The sequence below is a fragment of the Eptesicus fuscus genome, chromosome 21 (assembly GCF_027574615.1).
Source record: "Eptesicus fuscus isolate TK198812 chromosome 21, DD_ASM_mEF_20220401, whole genome shotgun sequence".
NCBI classification, from domain to species: Eukaryota; Metazoa; Chordata; class Mammalia; order Chiroptera; family Vespertilionidae; genus Eptesicus; species Eptesicus fuscus.
In genome coordinates this window covers 32,994,810-33,007,058 of record NC_072493.1, presented here as the reverse complement: position 1 = coordinate 33,007,058, position 12,249 = coordinate 32,994,810, and the positions used below count along the sequence as shown (strand labels likewise).

Genomic DNA, 12,249 nt, shown 5'->3' with positions numbered 1-12,249 from the left:
CCCGCCCTCCCTCCTGCACACAACCTTTCCATGCAGCCGTAAGACCCTCGATGACTCGATGACTGCTATGAGCCGGGGCGAAGAAAACTGCCCGCAGAACAAGCAGAACCAGTGTGTTACGGCTGAAGGGTAAGGCCTCACACCCCCTCCCCGCTGCGGAGCCTTACTTGGGGTTGTTGCAGTGTCTCTCCTGGTACCTGACTCCTCCGCCGCACGTCCGGGAGCAGTCTGACCACTTGGACCAGGAGGACCACTGGCCGTGGATGGGCCGGGGGCCGTGCTCCCCGAGCTTCACACACTGGCCTTGGCGACACCACTGTGGAAAGAACATGGGACATGCCTCCGGTCAGAGCCACCTGGGGAAGGCGAGGAGATGCACATTCCTGTGGGCAGATGGCATTCCTTCCCAGGCTGCGCTGTGGGGAGAGCGGCTGAGTGCGCATTTCCCACGTGCATTTGGAAAAGCGAACACTGCCCAGCCGGTGTGGCTCAGTGGTTGAGTGTCAACCTGTGAACCAAGAGGTCAAGGTTCCATTCCCCGTTGGGGCACGTGCCCGGATGGCGGGCTCGATCCCTAGTGGGGAGGAGGGAGGGTGTGCAGGAGGCAGCCGATCAACGATTCTCATCATTGATGTTTCTCTCTCTCTCTCCCTCTCCCTTCCTCTCTGAAATCAATAAAAATACATAAAAAACAAATTGAAAAGCTGACTTCTAGAGAGAAGGGCCATCTGTCACCCACGAGCTTTGTGAGCTATGGAGGTGAAATGCTCAGACCAGATCACCCCCTGTACCCCCCAAAAGCCAAGGGAGTCAGAGCAGAAAAATGACAGGAGTCTCCCTAGACTTTTAGGGCCGTTACCGGGCAGAGAACGGCTTGGTGCATGCGCTCACGGAGAGCCAGTTTTGAAGACATTAACAGAATTCACCATTCTGGATGGCTATCTCATCATAAAAGCAGATACAGCTATGCAAACATTTCTGTTTATTCCACCGATAGCGGTCTTAAAACACTGCGCTTGTCTTATAAAACTGAATAGCGTTCATTGTGCTTTCAGATAACACCTTTGTGTGTGTATAAAAGGTCCCGACTTAAGACCCTTGGATGACTTGGAACTCTGAGGGTCTTCTATGACTTAGCTCTGGGTCTTACGTTTGTCAGTGATCTGCTCGCTGGGGCGAGAACAGTTTCCTGCCCCCAACCTTTGGTTTCAGCTTTCCTCTGTAACACAATCCAGGCGTTGTGCGTCCTCTCTGTCCTCGGGGGTTGCGTTAGCCTCTGGGGGTGGTTTCTTTCCTGTGGTGCTTTTACTAGGAGCAAGTTCTGCATGACTTAGCATAAGCGCACACTTTTCTGAAAGCCCGTGCAATCAGATCCAAATGGCGGCTCCAGGTTCTGCTGGGCAGCGGGGGTTCAGTTACAGAATTACGGGGAGGTTTGACGTTCAAATCCTCACGCTGCCTCCATGATCCATTTGGTTGGTGGCTGTTTATTGTCTCGCTAGTGCACTTTGTCTAGGTCAAGATATTGCTTCCTGTCTTCAAATTCTTGCCCCCTTGAACGGATTAATTTTCTGTTTATAATTTTTCTTTCCCTTGGATTAATAGCCATTCCAGAGTTTGCACGAAAGCCTAAAACACTGTTGAGGACTTTGGGGTCGGGGAGGAAGCAATCGGTCATTTGAGGATTTTATCAACCATAAGCACCAATCTGAATCTTCCCTGCTAAGAGTCCCCGAGCCCTCCTGGACAGAGCTCAGAGGCTGAGACATAATAACCGACAGCCAACAACAGCAGCAGCTACCATTTATTAAGGGGCTTCTATGTTCCCCAAATGGTACAGGCAGGGGGAGGAGGGAGACTTTACATGCAGTATCTAATGCAATCCTTGCAAAGTACTTAGGGGTTAATAACTAATTTCTGGCTGAGAGATACTAACTAACTTGCCCAGAATCACACATCTGTCCAATCACACAACTAGCTGAGGCTGGATTTCAACTTAGCAGCCAAAACTCCTGAACAGGACACATAGACTTCTCACCTCAGAGGCAAATTGCCCACCAAGGTATCTGAACGCTGACCTAATTTCTATTTTAGAAATGTGGTTTTTAGTTCTGTTCCAACCCTTCAATTATTTCAACTTTCTTTTATTCCAGTATCGTAGTATTGGCAGTCTCCTCCGGCTTCTTCAATTAGTATAGGAGTCAGGAACACACAAGAATATATACCCCATACATGCACAATTCACATGTATATATGAAATTCTACAGATACCATGTGACTGTAAAACAGACACACACACATAACTGTATCTCTCCAAACAGATGTATTTCTAGCACTGCTTCTAATTTCAAATTCAATGTCCATGGCTTGGGCAAATGTCTTTAACGATCGACAACAAGCACAAACCTTTCTTTCCTTGCACACAGATCTAGATAAAAGAATGTGGCTTTCATATCCTCACCCATTTACTGAACATTCATGGTAAAGCTGTCACGGAAGGACGAGGGAGGGACTGGAGAAAGATGGGGAAGGATTCAGTTGGGTTCCAGCTACGGAGGAATAAACAAAACATGGAGTAGCTGCTACTCTGCAAGACCCTTGAGATAAAGCATGAGTAAGCGATGGCCCTGGCCTCATGGAGTTTACAGTCTAATAAATAGCCAAACCCCAGTGGAGGGAGATCAGAGAGCCATCGATATGAATGAGGAAGAATTATACTGAATGAAACTTACCAGAATGCTTTCTACAGAGGGTGGCCTTACAATTGAGAGCTTTCCTCCAGTGTGTATATCCATGGTGTGGTCTTTCGAAATAGTGGGTAGGGAAAGTGTTAGGACATCTGTTTTCTAACTCCTGGCTTGATGTGTCTCATGTTATATTAGCTGAAGTCTAATCCAGGGGCATTTTTGTCCCCTGGAACTAGATCCCGGGTGTATTTATGTAGCAAACCTTAACCTATGCCATTGTGCACTAATTTTCCTCATTTATTATGCCAGTATTTTCTTGTACATCCCTGTTACGTTTAGTACTGTTGCTTTCTTAAGGACAAAAGTATCTATTAATCTTCAAGTTGAAATTCTAAATTTTGATGCTTTAACAATACAAATAACTTGAGCAGAACCTCTATTTTCAATCATTCAATTAATTCATTGTTTTGTGTCATCCCAACTAACACACTCCAGTGCATGCTTTCATGAGAATTGGGATTGTGTAAGACAGGTGCATCTGATTAAAAATTGCATGTAATGCCTTCTTAAATGTCTATTTTCTTTAAAGTACAAAACAGTTAAAATTTTCCAATCTTTTAAGACATTAGGAAAATGACTTAACTAATATCAGAAAGCTTTTTCTGACACATCTATTTTCGTGTGTGTCTATCCTTGCCTTTCTTGTTACTCTGTCACTAAAAGTTTTGCTCTCCTCCAACTGAAGAACTTCAATTCAAATCCCAGCATCCTTGGTGCACCCACTCATTGTCGTTTATTCTAAGTGCACACCGATCACGAGCAAGCTTCCTCTCCCATTCACATGGGCTTCGATAGCAATTCTGTGCTTAAAGAAAGTGTGTTTATAAAGAAAGCCAGAGTTGTTGGGTTCTGCACAGGTCTCCCCACTAAACTGAGTTTTTGAAGAGATAAAACTGAGTTTTACTCATCGGTGTATCTCCAGAGCTTTCTGTCTCTGATAGCTAGTAGTCAGGAAATTATTGTGGAATTGAATTCACTTTCAAGGACCAATTCTTCTATATGCAGGCTTGTGCTGTCTCGAGAGAGCCAAAAGCAGAGATAAAAATCCTGTAACCTCATATCCTCTTTCATCAGTCGTCGCTTCCTTATCCCGGCCTTTCAAAGGAACGCTCCAAATCTGGAGCATTTACTGAACTTCAAGTGTACCTCTCCTTCCAGATTCTACCGGGACAGGGGAAGAAAAATGGAAACTAATATGTGAGAGTTCTTCACTCAAAACACAAAAATCTCTCATAATCTCCCACAATGAAAGTGGTGCTTAGGGTTGAAGACACTGGCAAGCAAAAAGGACTTTGTGGTACAACATAGATGGAGACACAGCTTACCCTTCCACAGGAGTCACTATATGTGATGGGCCTCTATTGGGCTTATCACAGGCTCCACACTGGTCCTGTGAAGTGCTTAATAGAGGCCTTGTATGGAGGGGCCACCTTCTCTTTGCTACTCAAAGGGCTATCTGCTCCCTGAGGCCTTTTTATGCTGAATCAAGTTTAAAAGACAAAGAATATGCAATAAAACCTACTAGCTTATTGAAAAAGAAATATTTTGACCCAAACCTCCAGCTGAAAATCAAAAATAAAGGCAAAAAAAAAAAAATTCTTAAACAATTGAGCCAACTGGGTTATGTTTGCATTGAGTTTTATGATAGCTGCTAGATATGCTGGTTCATTTAATGAGAAGTTGGAGCATATACACAGTGAGGCATTCCAATCTGAGGTTGCAGCACGAAGAGTGGGTTTCTATGCTCCATCAAGTTTCTAGAACTAAAAACTAACAGGTATGTAGTTTACCATACTCGAGCCACAAACGGTCCCTTCCGCTGCAGGCATAAACTTCGTCTCACACCTGTGGCCCACGCGATGGCACCAAAGTGACTTGCAAATGTCCTGAAAGGAAAGGAGGAACGGGTAAGGGTGATGACACAATAAAACAAAACATCCGAAGTTTTAGTACACATTTATATTCAGAGGTGGCTGAAATGACACTTTATCCAGAAAGTGAAGGCAAGAGAAGTCGGTAGTAGCAAGGTAACCAGTAGTATGTTCTAACCAACGAATTCCCTACACTTCCCCCATATTCAGGTATGTTTAGCAATGACTGGGAGCGAACAGTAGTTAATTTAGAGACCATTTGGCTTGAAGCTAAGAGGTCTGGTTGCTAATAACAACAGAAACAAAACAACAATATAACAACCAGTGAAGCAGAAGAGGCCAAGACTGGACCAAAGCCTGATTCCAATCCTTGTCTGGAAACTCCAGGTTGCATGCCCTGTGGACGTGACGTGTTCTGGAAGGCTTGTAAGTGCAGTTTCTTCCTCTGCCAAATAGTGATCATGTTAGCACGTGCCCCTATAAGGTTCTTCTCAAGGATACATGATGTAAATGATCACTGTCATTACCTTCTTTATCTTTTTTTAAATTTTATTTTATTATTTTTTTACAGAGAGGAAGAGAGAGGGATAGAGAGTTAGAAACATCGATGAGAGAGAAACATTGATCAGCTGCCTCCCGCACACCCCCCACCGGGGATGCACCCGCAACCAAGGTATATGCCCTTGACCGGAATCGAACCTGGGACTCTTCAGTCCGCAGGCCGACTCTCTATCCACTGAGCCAAACTGGTTTCGGCCCTTCTTTATCTTTTAGTAATTTTCAAGCATTTAGACAATTTAATTCTCACAGTATGTCTATGAAGTAAACTCCCATGCTATACTGTAGTAGGCAGACTAAAGTCCCCCAACAATGACCACATCTTCCTAATCCCTGGAAACTGAGTATGTGAGGTTATATAGCACAGAAGCATGAACGTTACAGAGAATTAAGGTGGCTCATCCATTGACCTTGAGATGGGGATACTATCTTAAATTTTCTAGAAGGGCACAAGGGTCCATACAATGGGGAAGAGGAAGACAGAAGAGAACCCGGGAGACGAGAGCGGGAGGCAAACTTGGAGACACTGCTGGCTCTGATGATAGAGGAAGGGGCCACGAGCCAAGGAATGTAGGAGGCCTCTAGAAGTTAGAGAAGGCAAGAACATGGCTTTCTTCTAGAGCCTCCAGAAGGAACACAGCCCTGCCAACACGTGATCTTAGCCCAGTGAGACTCACGTCAGATGCCTGCCTCCAGATCTATAAGGAAATAAATGTGTGCTGTTTTAACTCACTACGATGATGGGAATTTATTGTGACAGCCATAGGAAACTAATCTTAATACATTTTAGTGGAAGACACTAAACCAGGTCCTTATAAAAACTCATTTGGATGAGGAAACTGAGAAAGCTACCGATACGCTCAAAGCCATGATGTCACACAGCTGGTAAGTGGCAAAGGCAGGACCCCAAATGGCCTGATCACTGCAGGCCCTTGATCACTGCTCTGGACCGGGATTTACCATCAATGGATGTTAGAAAGCTCTCCACTTCTCCAGGCCTCTGCTGCCTGACGATAAAGAAAGGGGACTGAACGGGACCGGACACCTTCCAGCTCACACAGCTGAAGCTGCTCTTCGGAATGACGTCGCTAATGGAATGTCAAGATCACGAAACGCCAAAGTGATTTCATTTTCTTTGCTACATTCTATTGACTAAGGTAGAAGGGTGAACACATTCCTTCTGGGGGAAATATTAACCCCCAGGTTGGACACAAAATCGTTCTTGTGGTCACTTGTCGTAGCCCTGAAAATTCAATTAACCAGGCACCCAACTCCCCCAAGCATTCCGGTGAATATGGGTTTCACGGTTAGAACACAGAGCAAGGACATCCTTAGAAATATTTCATAAAATAGTTTCCCACAGGCCTGAGAAAAGAAAACACAGGGGAAGCAGAGATGTGTGCAGTGAGTGTGCTATGGCAGACCATAAAATCCTACCCGCCCTTCCCCAGAGAGACGGGAAGGCTATTCAGGACACTGCTTGGACACAGCTGCCACCAGCAGCCCGACATGTGCCACACATTCCACTCCCAAACCTCCCAACAGCTCAGAAGACACAACGTGTTTCCATGGAAACGGAACTGCCATTGACATTAGGAGAAAGCACAGGGCAGCCTCCCAACACCGTGACTCAGGTTCGTCACCTCTGTGCGCCACCGTATTGTGTGACGCTGGGCCCGAGGGGGACAAGTTAATGTGGGAAAAGAACAGTCTACATCCAAGTGGAAGAATGGCCCGGCTGGCGTGGCTCAGTGGTTGAGCGTCAACCTATGAACCAGGAGGTCGAGGTTCGATTCCAGGTCAGGGCACATGCCCGGGTTGCGGTCTCGATCTCCAGTGTGGGGTGTGCAGGAGGCAGCCAATCAATGATTCTCTCTCATCATTGATGTTTCTAGCTCTCTCTCCCTCTCCCTTCCTCTGTGAAATCAATAAAAATGTATTTTTAAAGATATAAACAACAAAATAATTTTAAAAAATGGAAGAATTGGATGTGACCATTGAAACCAGGAAAGCCACAGTGAGAAAGGCTTTCAGAAGTAAATTGTTTTCCTTCTTGAGCCAGGGGAAAGCCATAACACACTCCCATTGCCCATGTGGCAGCCACCGAAATGACCCAGGGCAGACAGAAGCAGAGGCCCAGATTCCACCGCCAATGCCAAGCCACAGGGCGCAGGGAAGGGGGCAGCCCGAGAAGACCAGGAAAATAAAGCAAAACACAAAAACACAGGGATTCCAGAGCGAAGTAAGGCGGGCTGCACGAACATGTTATTTCTTTTGTGGTGAAGCACAGAAGTCAAATGTAATTACAGCCAACTACATGCTTTGACGACCGTGAGAGTCCTCTGAGAAAGCTCCCTTTCAAAGAAAGCAGAAATGAGAGTTTGCACTTTTTTGCTCATTCTTCCCTCTTTTTCCCCAGTATATTCGACTCACTTTTCCTTATCTGTAATTCCCTAGACTTAAGTCATAATTTAAGGGAAAGAGAAATAACCACAGAGACTACGAGGTCTCCTGTTGCCTGGATGTGACTTTTGAGAAGAGTCTCAATGCCATACATTATTCTGTCCTGTCACTCCTTGGCCATGTTCTCCAGTTGTATTTCAAAGGCTTTAGACTCAAGTCTATCTAATGCCAAAGGCCAGAGAGATGTGTGTGTGTGTGTGTGTGTGTGTGTGTTTAAAGTTTAAGATCATCTAATTCAGTAGCTCCCTCCCTCCCCCACCTTGAGCATGCATCAGACTCACTTAGAGCCCATGTTCAAATACAGATTGCCAGGCCCTACACCCAAGTTTCTTATTCTCTAGGCCTCGATGAGACCTGAGCATTTGCATTTCTACCAAGTTCTAGGTGATGCTAGTCTACAGCATCTGCAGGTTGTGAGAACACTTTGAAAATGATATATATTTTTTCCTTTTCTGTTGCTTCTAAACACTATGCAAAACTGCCTTTCTAGGAGGTATAGAGGAAAAAAATAGGCAGCAAGGAGAAAGGGTCAGAAAGGGAACATAATGATAGGACGGTAAAGACCCTGAACAGAAACATCATCCTGTTCTTGTGTTGCTGGAGCTGGTCTGACCCGTTGAGATCAACAGGATGAACAGGAGAGACTGCTGTTCTGAAACCCCTCCTCCTGGCAGGCACCTCCTCATGATCCTCCGAGATGCAGCCATGGTCCAAGTTATCAGTAGGTTTGGGAATAATACCAAAATGTCAGCTGTGGGGGGAGAAATATTCCACATTCAGGACCCACCTACCAACCCTACCTTCTCTACCTTACCCCATAGTCACTGTCAATGATCTTTCTCTTAATCAAATCTCCCTACCCCGCCAGGCATTCCTATCTCTGTGCCTTTCCTTATTTTATTCCATCCTTTAGTGTGGAATTTCCATTTCCCTTTGCTCTGCTTCCCCAGAAAGACCATCACACTGAGATACTATCTTTCAAAAGCATGGTGTGTTTTCAGAAAAAGAAAAAAAAAAAAGAAAAAGAAAAAAAAAAGGTCTAGGATTTAAGAATGGTTGTTTAAGCCCTGCACACTGTCTGACACAGAACAGGCACCCACAAATGTTTGCTGAATGTATGATCCTAAAGGAATGATAGTAATTTCAGAAACTTCCCTTATATTACTAAAGAAAATCTAACTCATTGACAATTGTGCATTTACTGCCTACTAAGTACTTTATAAACATTTGATTAATGAATAAGCTAGTGAATCCTCTAAGAATGAAGTGACCAGGAGACAAAGTTAGCAAACAGTTACAACAAAGTGAATGACTATTTACTCTGCCAAATGCATCAACTTAACATGCAATTTGAAATAGTCACAAGGGTATTAATTTATACATATCATATAGGTTCATGTATCATGGAGAACACACCAAAAAATTGTGAATGATGTATGCATAAAACTTTTCTAATACTAGTTATACATTGAAATTGTATTAGAAAAATACGTAATCCCATAGCAAAACTGTGATTTAATGGTTATTATTTCCTAGAAGTGAACTTAGTGGTGGTGCTGTTGGTAATGATGGTGCCGGTGGTATTGATGGTAATGATAGTAAGAATGGTGGTGGTGATGGTGGGTGGAGAAAGAGGAAGAAGAAAAGAGGAGCATTAGAAAGAAGGAGAGTAGGAACAGAGGAGGGAACATTAGCTATAAAATTCCATAATTTCCCTGCATCCAGACCTAGGATTTCCATGTTTCTCTTGCAGTCCTAGGGATAAACCAACTTGAAAGTGAACTTTTAAGCGACGTTGAGGTTGTCAGTGATGTCATTTTTGACCAACTGGAACAATGTTCCTCCATTTGTACATCCTCTTCTTTGCTTTTTCCCATCTACCTTTCTCACAATAATGAATGAAAGGCTTGACACAAACATATTAAGACTGCTCAAGATACACCTTGAATGTTTACATATCAAAAAGAGTTGCCTGCCATCAAGAGTTTTTGTATAATATAAAAGGCATATGTAGGTATTTTGGGTGGTGATTATTTCAAACATATCATATTAAAAGGGAATGCGAATTGAACATGATGATACCGAAAACAGAGATGAGCCGTAGGTAAGAGCTATGGTACCCAGATTAACTACTTGAGATAAAAATCTTCGTCTACAGCAGAGGAATGTTCTTTCAAGGATGCATTCAGATGGTATTAAAACCAGGCATGGTCTATGGGGGATAAGGCTGGATAATTCATTGACGGTGAAATTGCCACTTAATTTTCATGCCAAACAACTGACATCTTCGAGATAACCCAGACTCCAACCCTTGGCCTTAGCAAACTAAATGTTTATACTTCGGTTAGGTACACAGACACATGGCAGGATCTTAATGTAAGTTTCAAATCACAAGCAAACATACCTTCACAAAGCCGAGGCTGCATAACTTGGCTTTTGCTCCAAATTGCCACTTGCACTGTGTGTCGGCATCATAAATCTGTCCTGGGAGTTTGTCCGGATATTTATACTGTCCTGTTTGCTTGGGCTCATCCACCAGACACCCAGCCTGAGGTGTGCTGCAGGGGCAACACAGCCTTGTTAATGACCTTGTTCACCTGTGATCTGCAACTTAAAATCAAGCACTTCTGAATGCACTCATGCAGAGGAAAATATAACATGGCTGAAGAAATAGGTATGTGCCTAAAGTTAAAATGCATATTTATTCCAAATAGTGAGTTTTGTCCTGTTTAAGATGAAATTTATACAGTCATAAAGGGTTTCATGTGGTACTGAAGTTATGGCCATCCACGTGACCTGGCCTGGTCTTCTAAGAGATGGGCAAGGTCAACATATTAGAAACTTTCCCCAACAGTCTTGCTCAACAATATTCAATGGATTTTTAAAAATATATTTTATTCATTTTTTACAGAGAGGAAGGGAGAGGGAGAGAGTTAGAAACATCGATGAGAGAGAAACATCGATCAGCTGCCTCCTGCACACCCACTACTGGGGATGTGCCTGCAACCAAGGTACATGCCCTTGACCGGGATCGAACCTGGGGCCCTTGAGTCCGCAGGTCGACGCTCCGTCCACTGAGCCGAACCAGTTAGGGCTTCAGTGGATTTTCATTGTGTGCCTACTCTGTGGACAGCATAGGCTAAGCACTAAGGGAGCAGAGTAAACTAGACATACAGAGAGTGCCCATCTTCCTGGAGTTGAAAGTGATGATATAATTTTTATAGAGACTGGGGAAGTAATCAAAGATGTATTTTACCTCAAATGACATTTACAAGTAAAAAATGAATCAAGTTTTTGAAAGAAATCAGGAGAAAGGACACATGGGCATAAGGTAGAGCAATGTCCCTGAGGCATGTTTAACTGGGATGAGCTGTCTTGATGGCATGGTTATTTTTAGAAATCACCTTATCTCCACTGACTTAATGAAACTATGATATCAATGAGAGGTAAAAGCGTGGTGGCTAAGTGTGACCTTGGAGTCAGACAGATGGGGGTCCTGGTCAGCCATGCAACTCTTATACATTTCCTTTATGACAAGCACTACCATAAATATTGTTACACAGATCAAATAAGAAAAAAGAAAAAGTGCTTAACATAGCATAGTAAGTGTTCAAAGTTAGCAACTGCTGCCGTTATTATAATCCAAAAGCATTTAACTGTTTCACACAGATAATGGAAATTCTATCTACAGAGTGAGGCAAAAGTAGGTTTATAGTTGTGAATACCCAAAACAGAGTTTATTCTTGTATTATTATTAATTATTGTATTACTTTTCATACAAACAACTATAAACTTAATCTCCTCCCCCCGCCCCCCGTGTATTAAGTTGACCTTGATGTATAATATCTATTCTCACATGAGGTAGAAAAGATAATTTCAGGCACCAAATCATAGATTTAAGACTAAAAAGAAAATCTTCTATGTGATAGAGCTTATTGTGAGCAAAAGGTTTGTCAATTTTTCACTATTTTTTGGGACATCATTTGTTAGACATCAACATTTAATCAGCGTTGCCTGTGCTGTATATATTGCTAAGCCTATAAACATTTGTAAATAATATGCAGTGGCACAGGTTAAAAAATAAAAGTGCAGTAGTCCCCGCCCCCCATTACTTCGAGATGTGTTCCAAGACCCCCAGTGGATGCCTAAACCATGGATAGTACTGAACCCTACACATGTATACTATGCTTTTTCCCATACATATGTACATATGATAAAGTTTATACAGGAGGCACCATAGAGATGAACAATAACTAGTAATAAAAATAGAACTATAACAACATTCTCTGATAGCTGATGATGACTAAGACAGCTACCAAATGACAAAGGGGTTGGTAGCGTATACGGTGTGTAATGCTGAACAAAAGGATGATTCACATCCCGAGCGGGAGGGAGTGGATTCCATCACATTACTCAGAATGAGGAGCAATTTAAAACTTCTAACTTGTTTTATTTCTGGAATTTTCCATTTATTATTTTTGGACTATGACTGACCATAGGTATCTAAAACCACAGAGAAGGGGAGACTACTGCATCAATATCAGTTCCCAAAGAAATGCTTTGTTTCCCTAACATCTGGTCAAAGGGAGATAGGATTAGAACCTGAGAGT

The 12,249-nt window shown here is 43.1% G+C and overlaps 1 protein-coding gene across 2 annotated transcripts in view; it reads right to left on the bottom strand.

Moving 5' to 3' along the window:
* ADAMTS18 (ADAM metallopeptidase with thrombospondin type 1 motif 18) overlaps positions 1–12,249 on the bottom strand; it is a 125,464-nt gene that overhangs the window by 41,030 nt on the left and 72,185 nt on the right. For both annotated transcript variants that reach the window (XM_054710688.1, XM_028142836.2), the window contains 3 exons: positions 10,044–10,197; positions 4,538–4,633; positions 168–316 (listed from right to left, as the gene is read on the bottom strand). In XM_054710688.1, the coding sequence (XP_054566663.1) occupies positions 168–316; positions 4,538–4,633; positions 10,044–10,197 (399 nt within the window). The remainder of the gene's footprint in view (positions 1–167; positions 317–4,537; positions 4,634–10,043; positions 10,198–12,249) is intronic.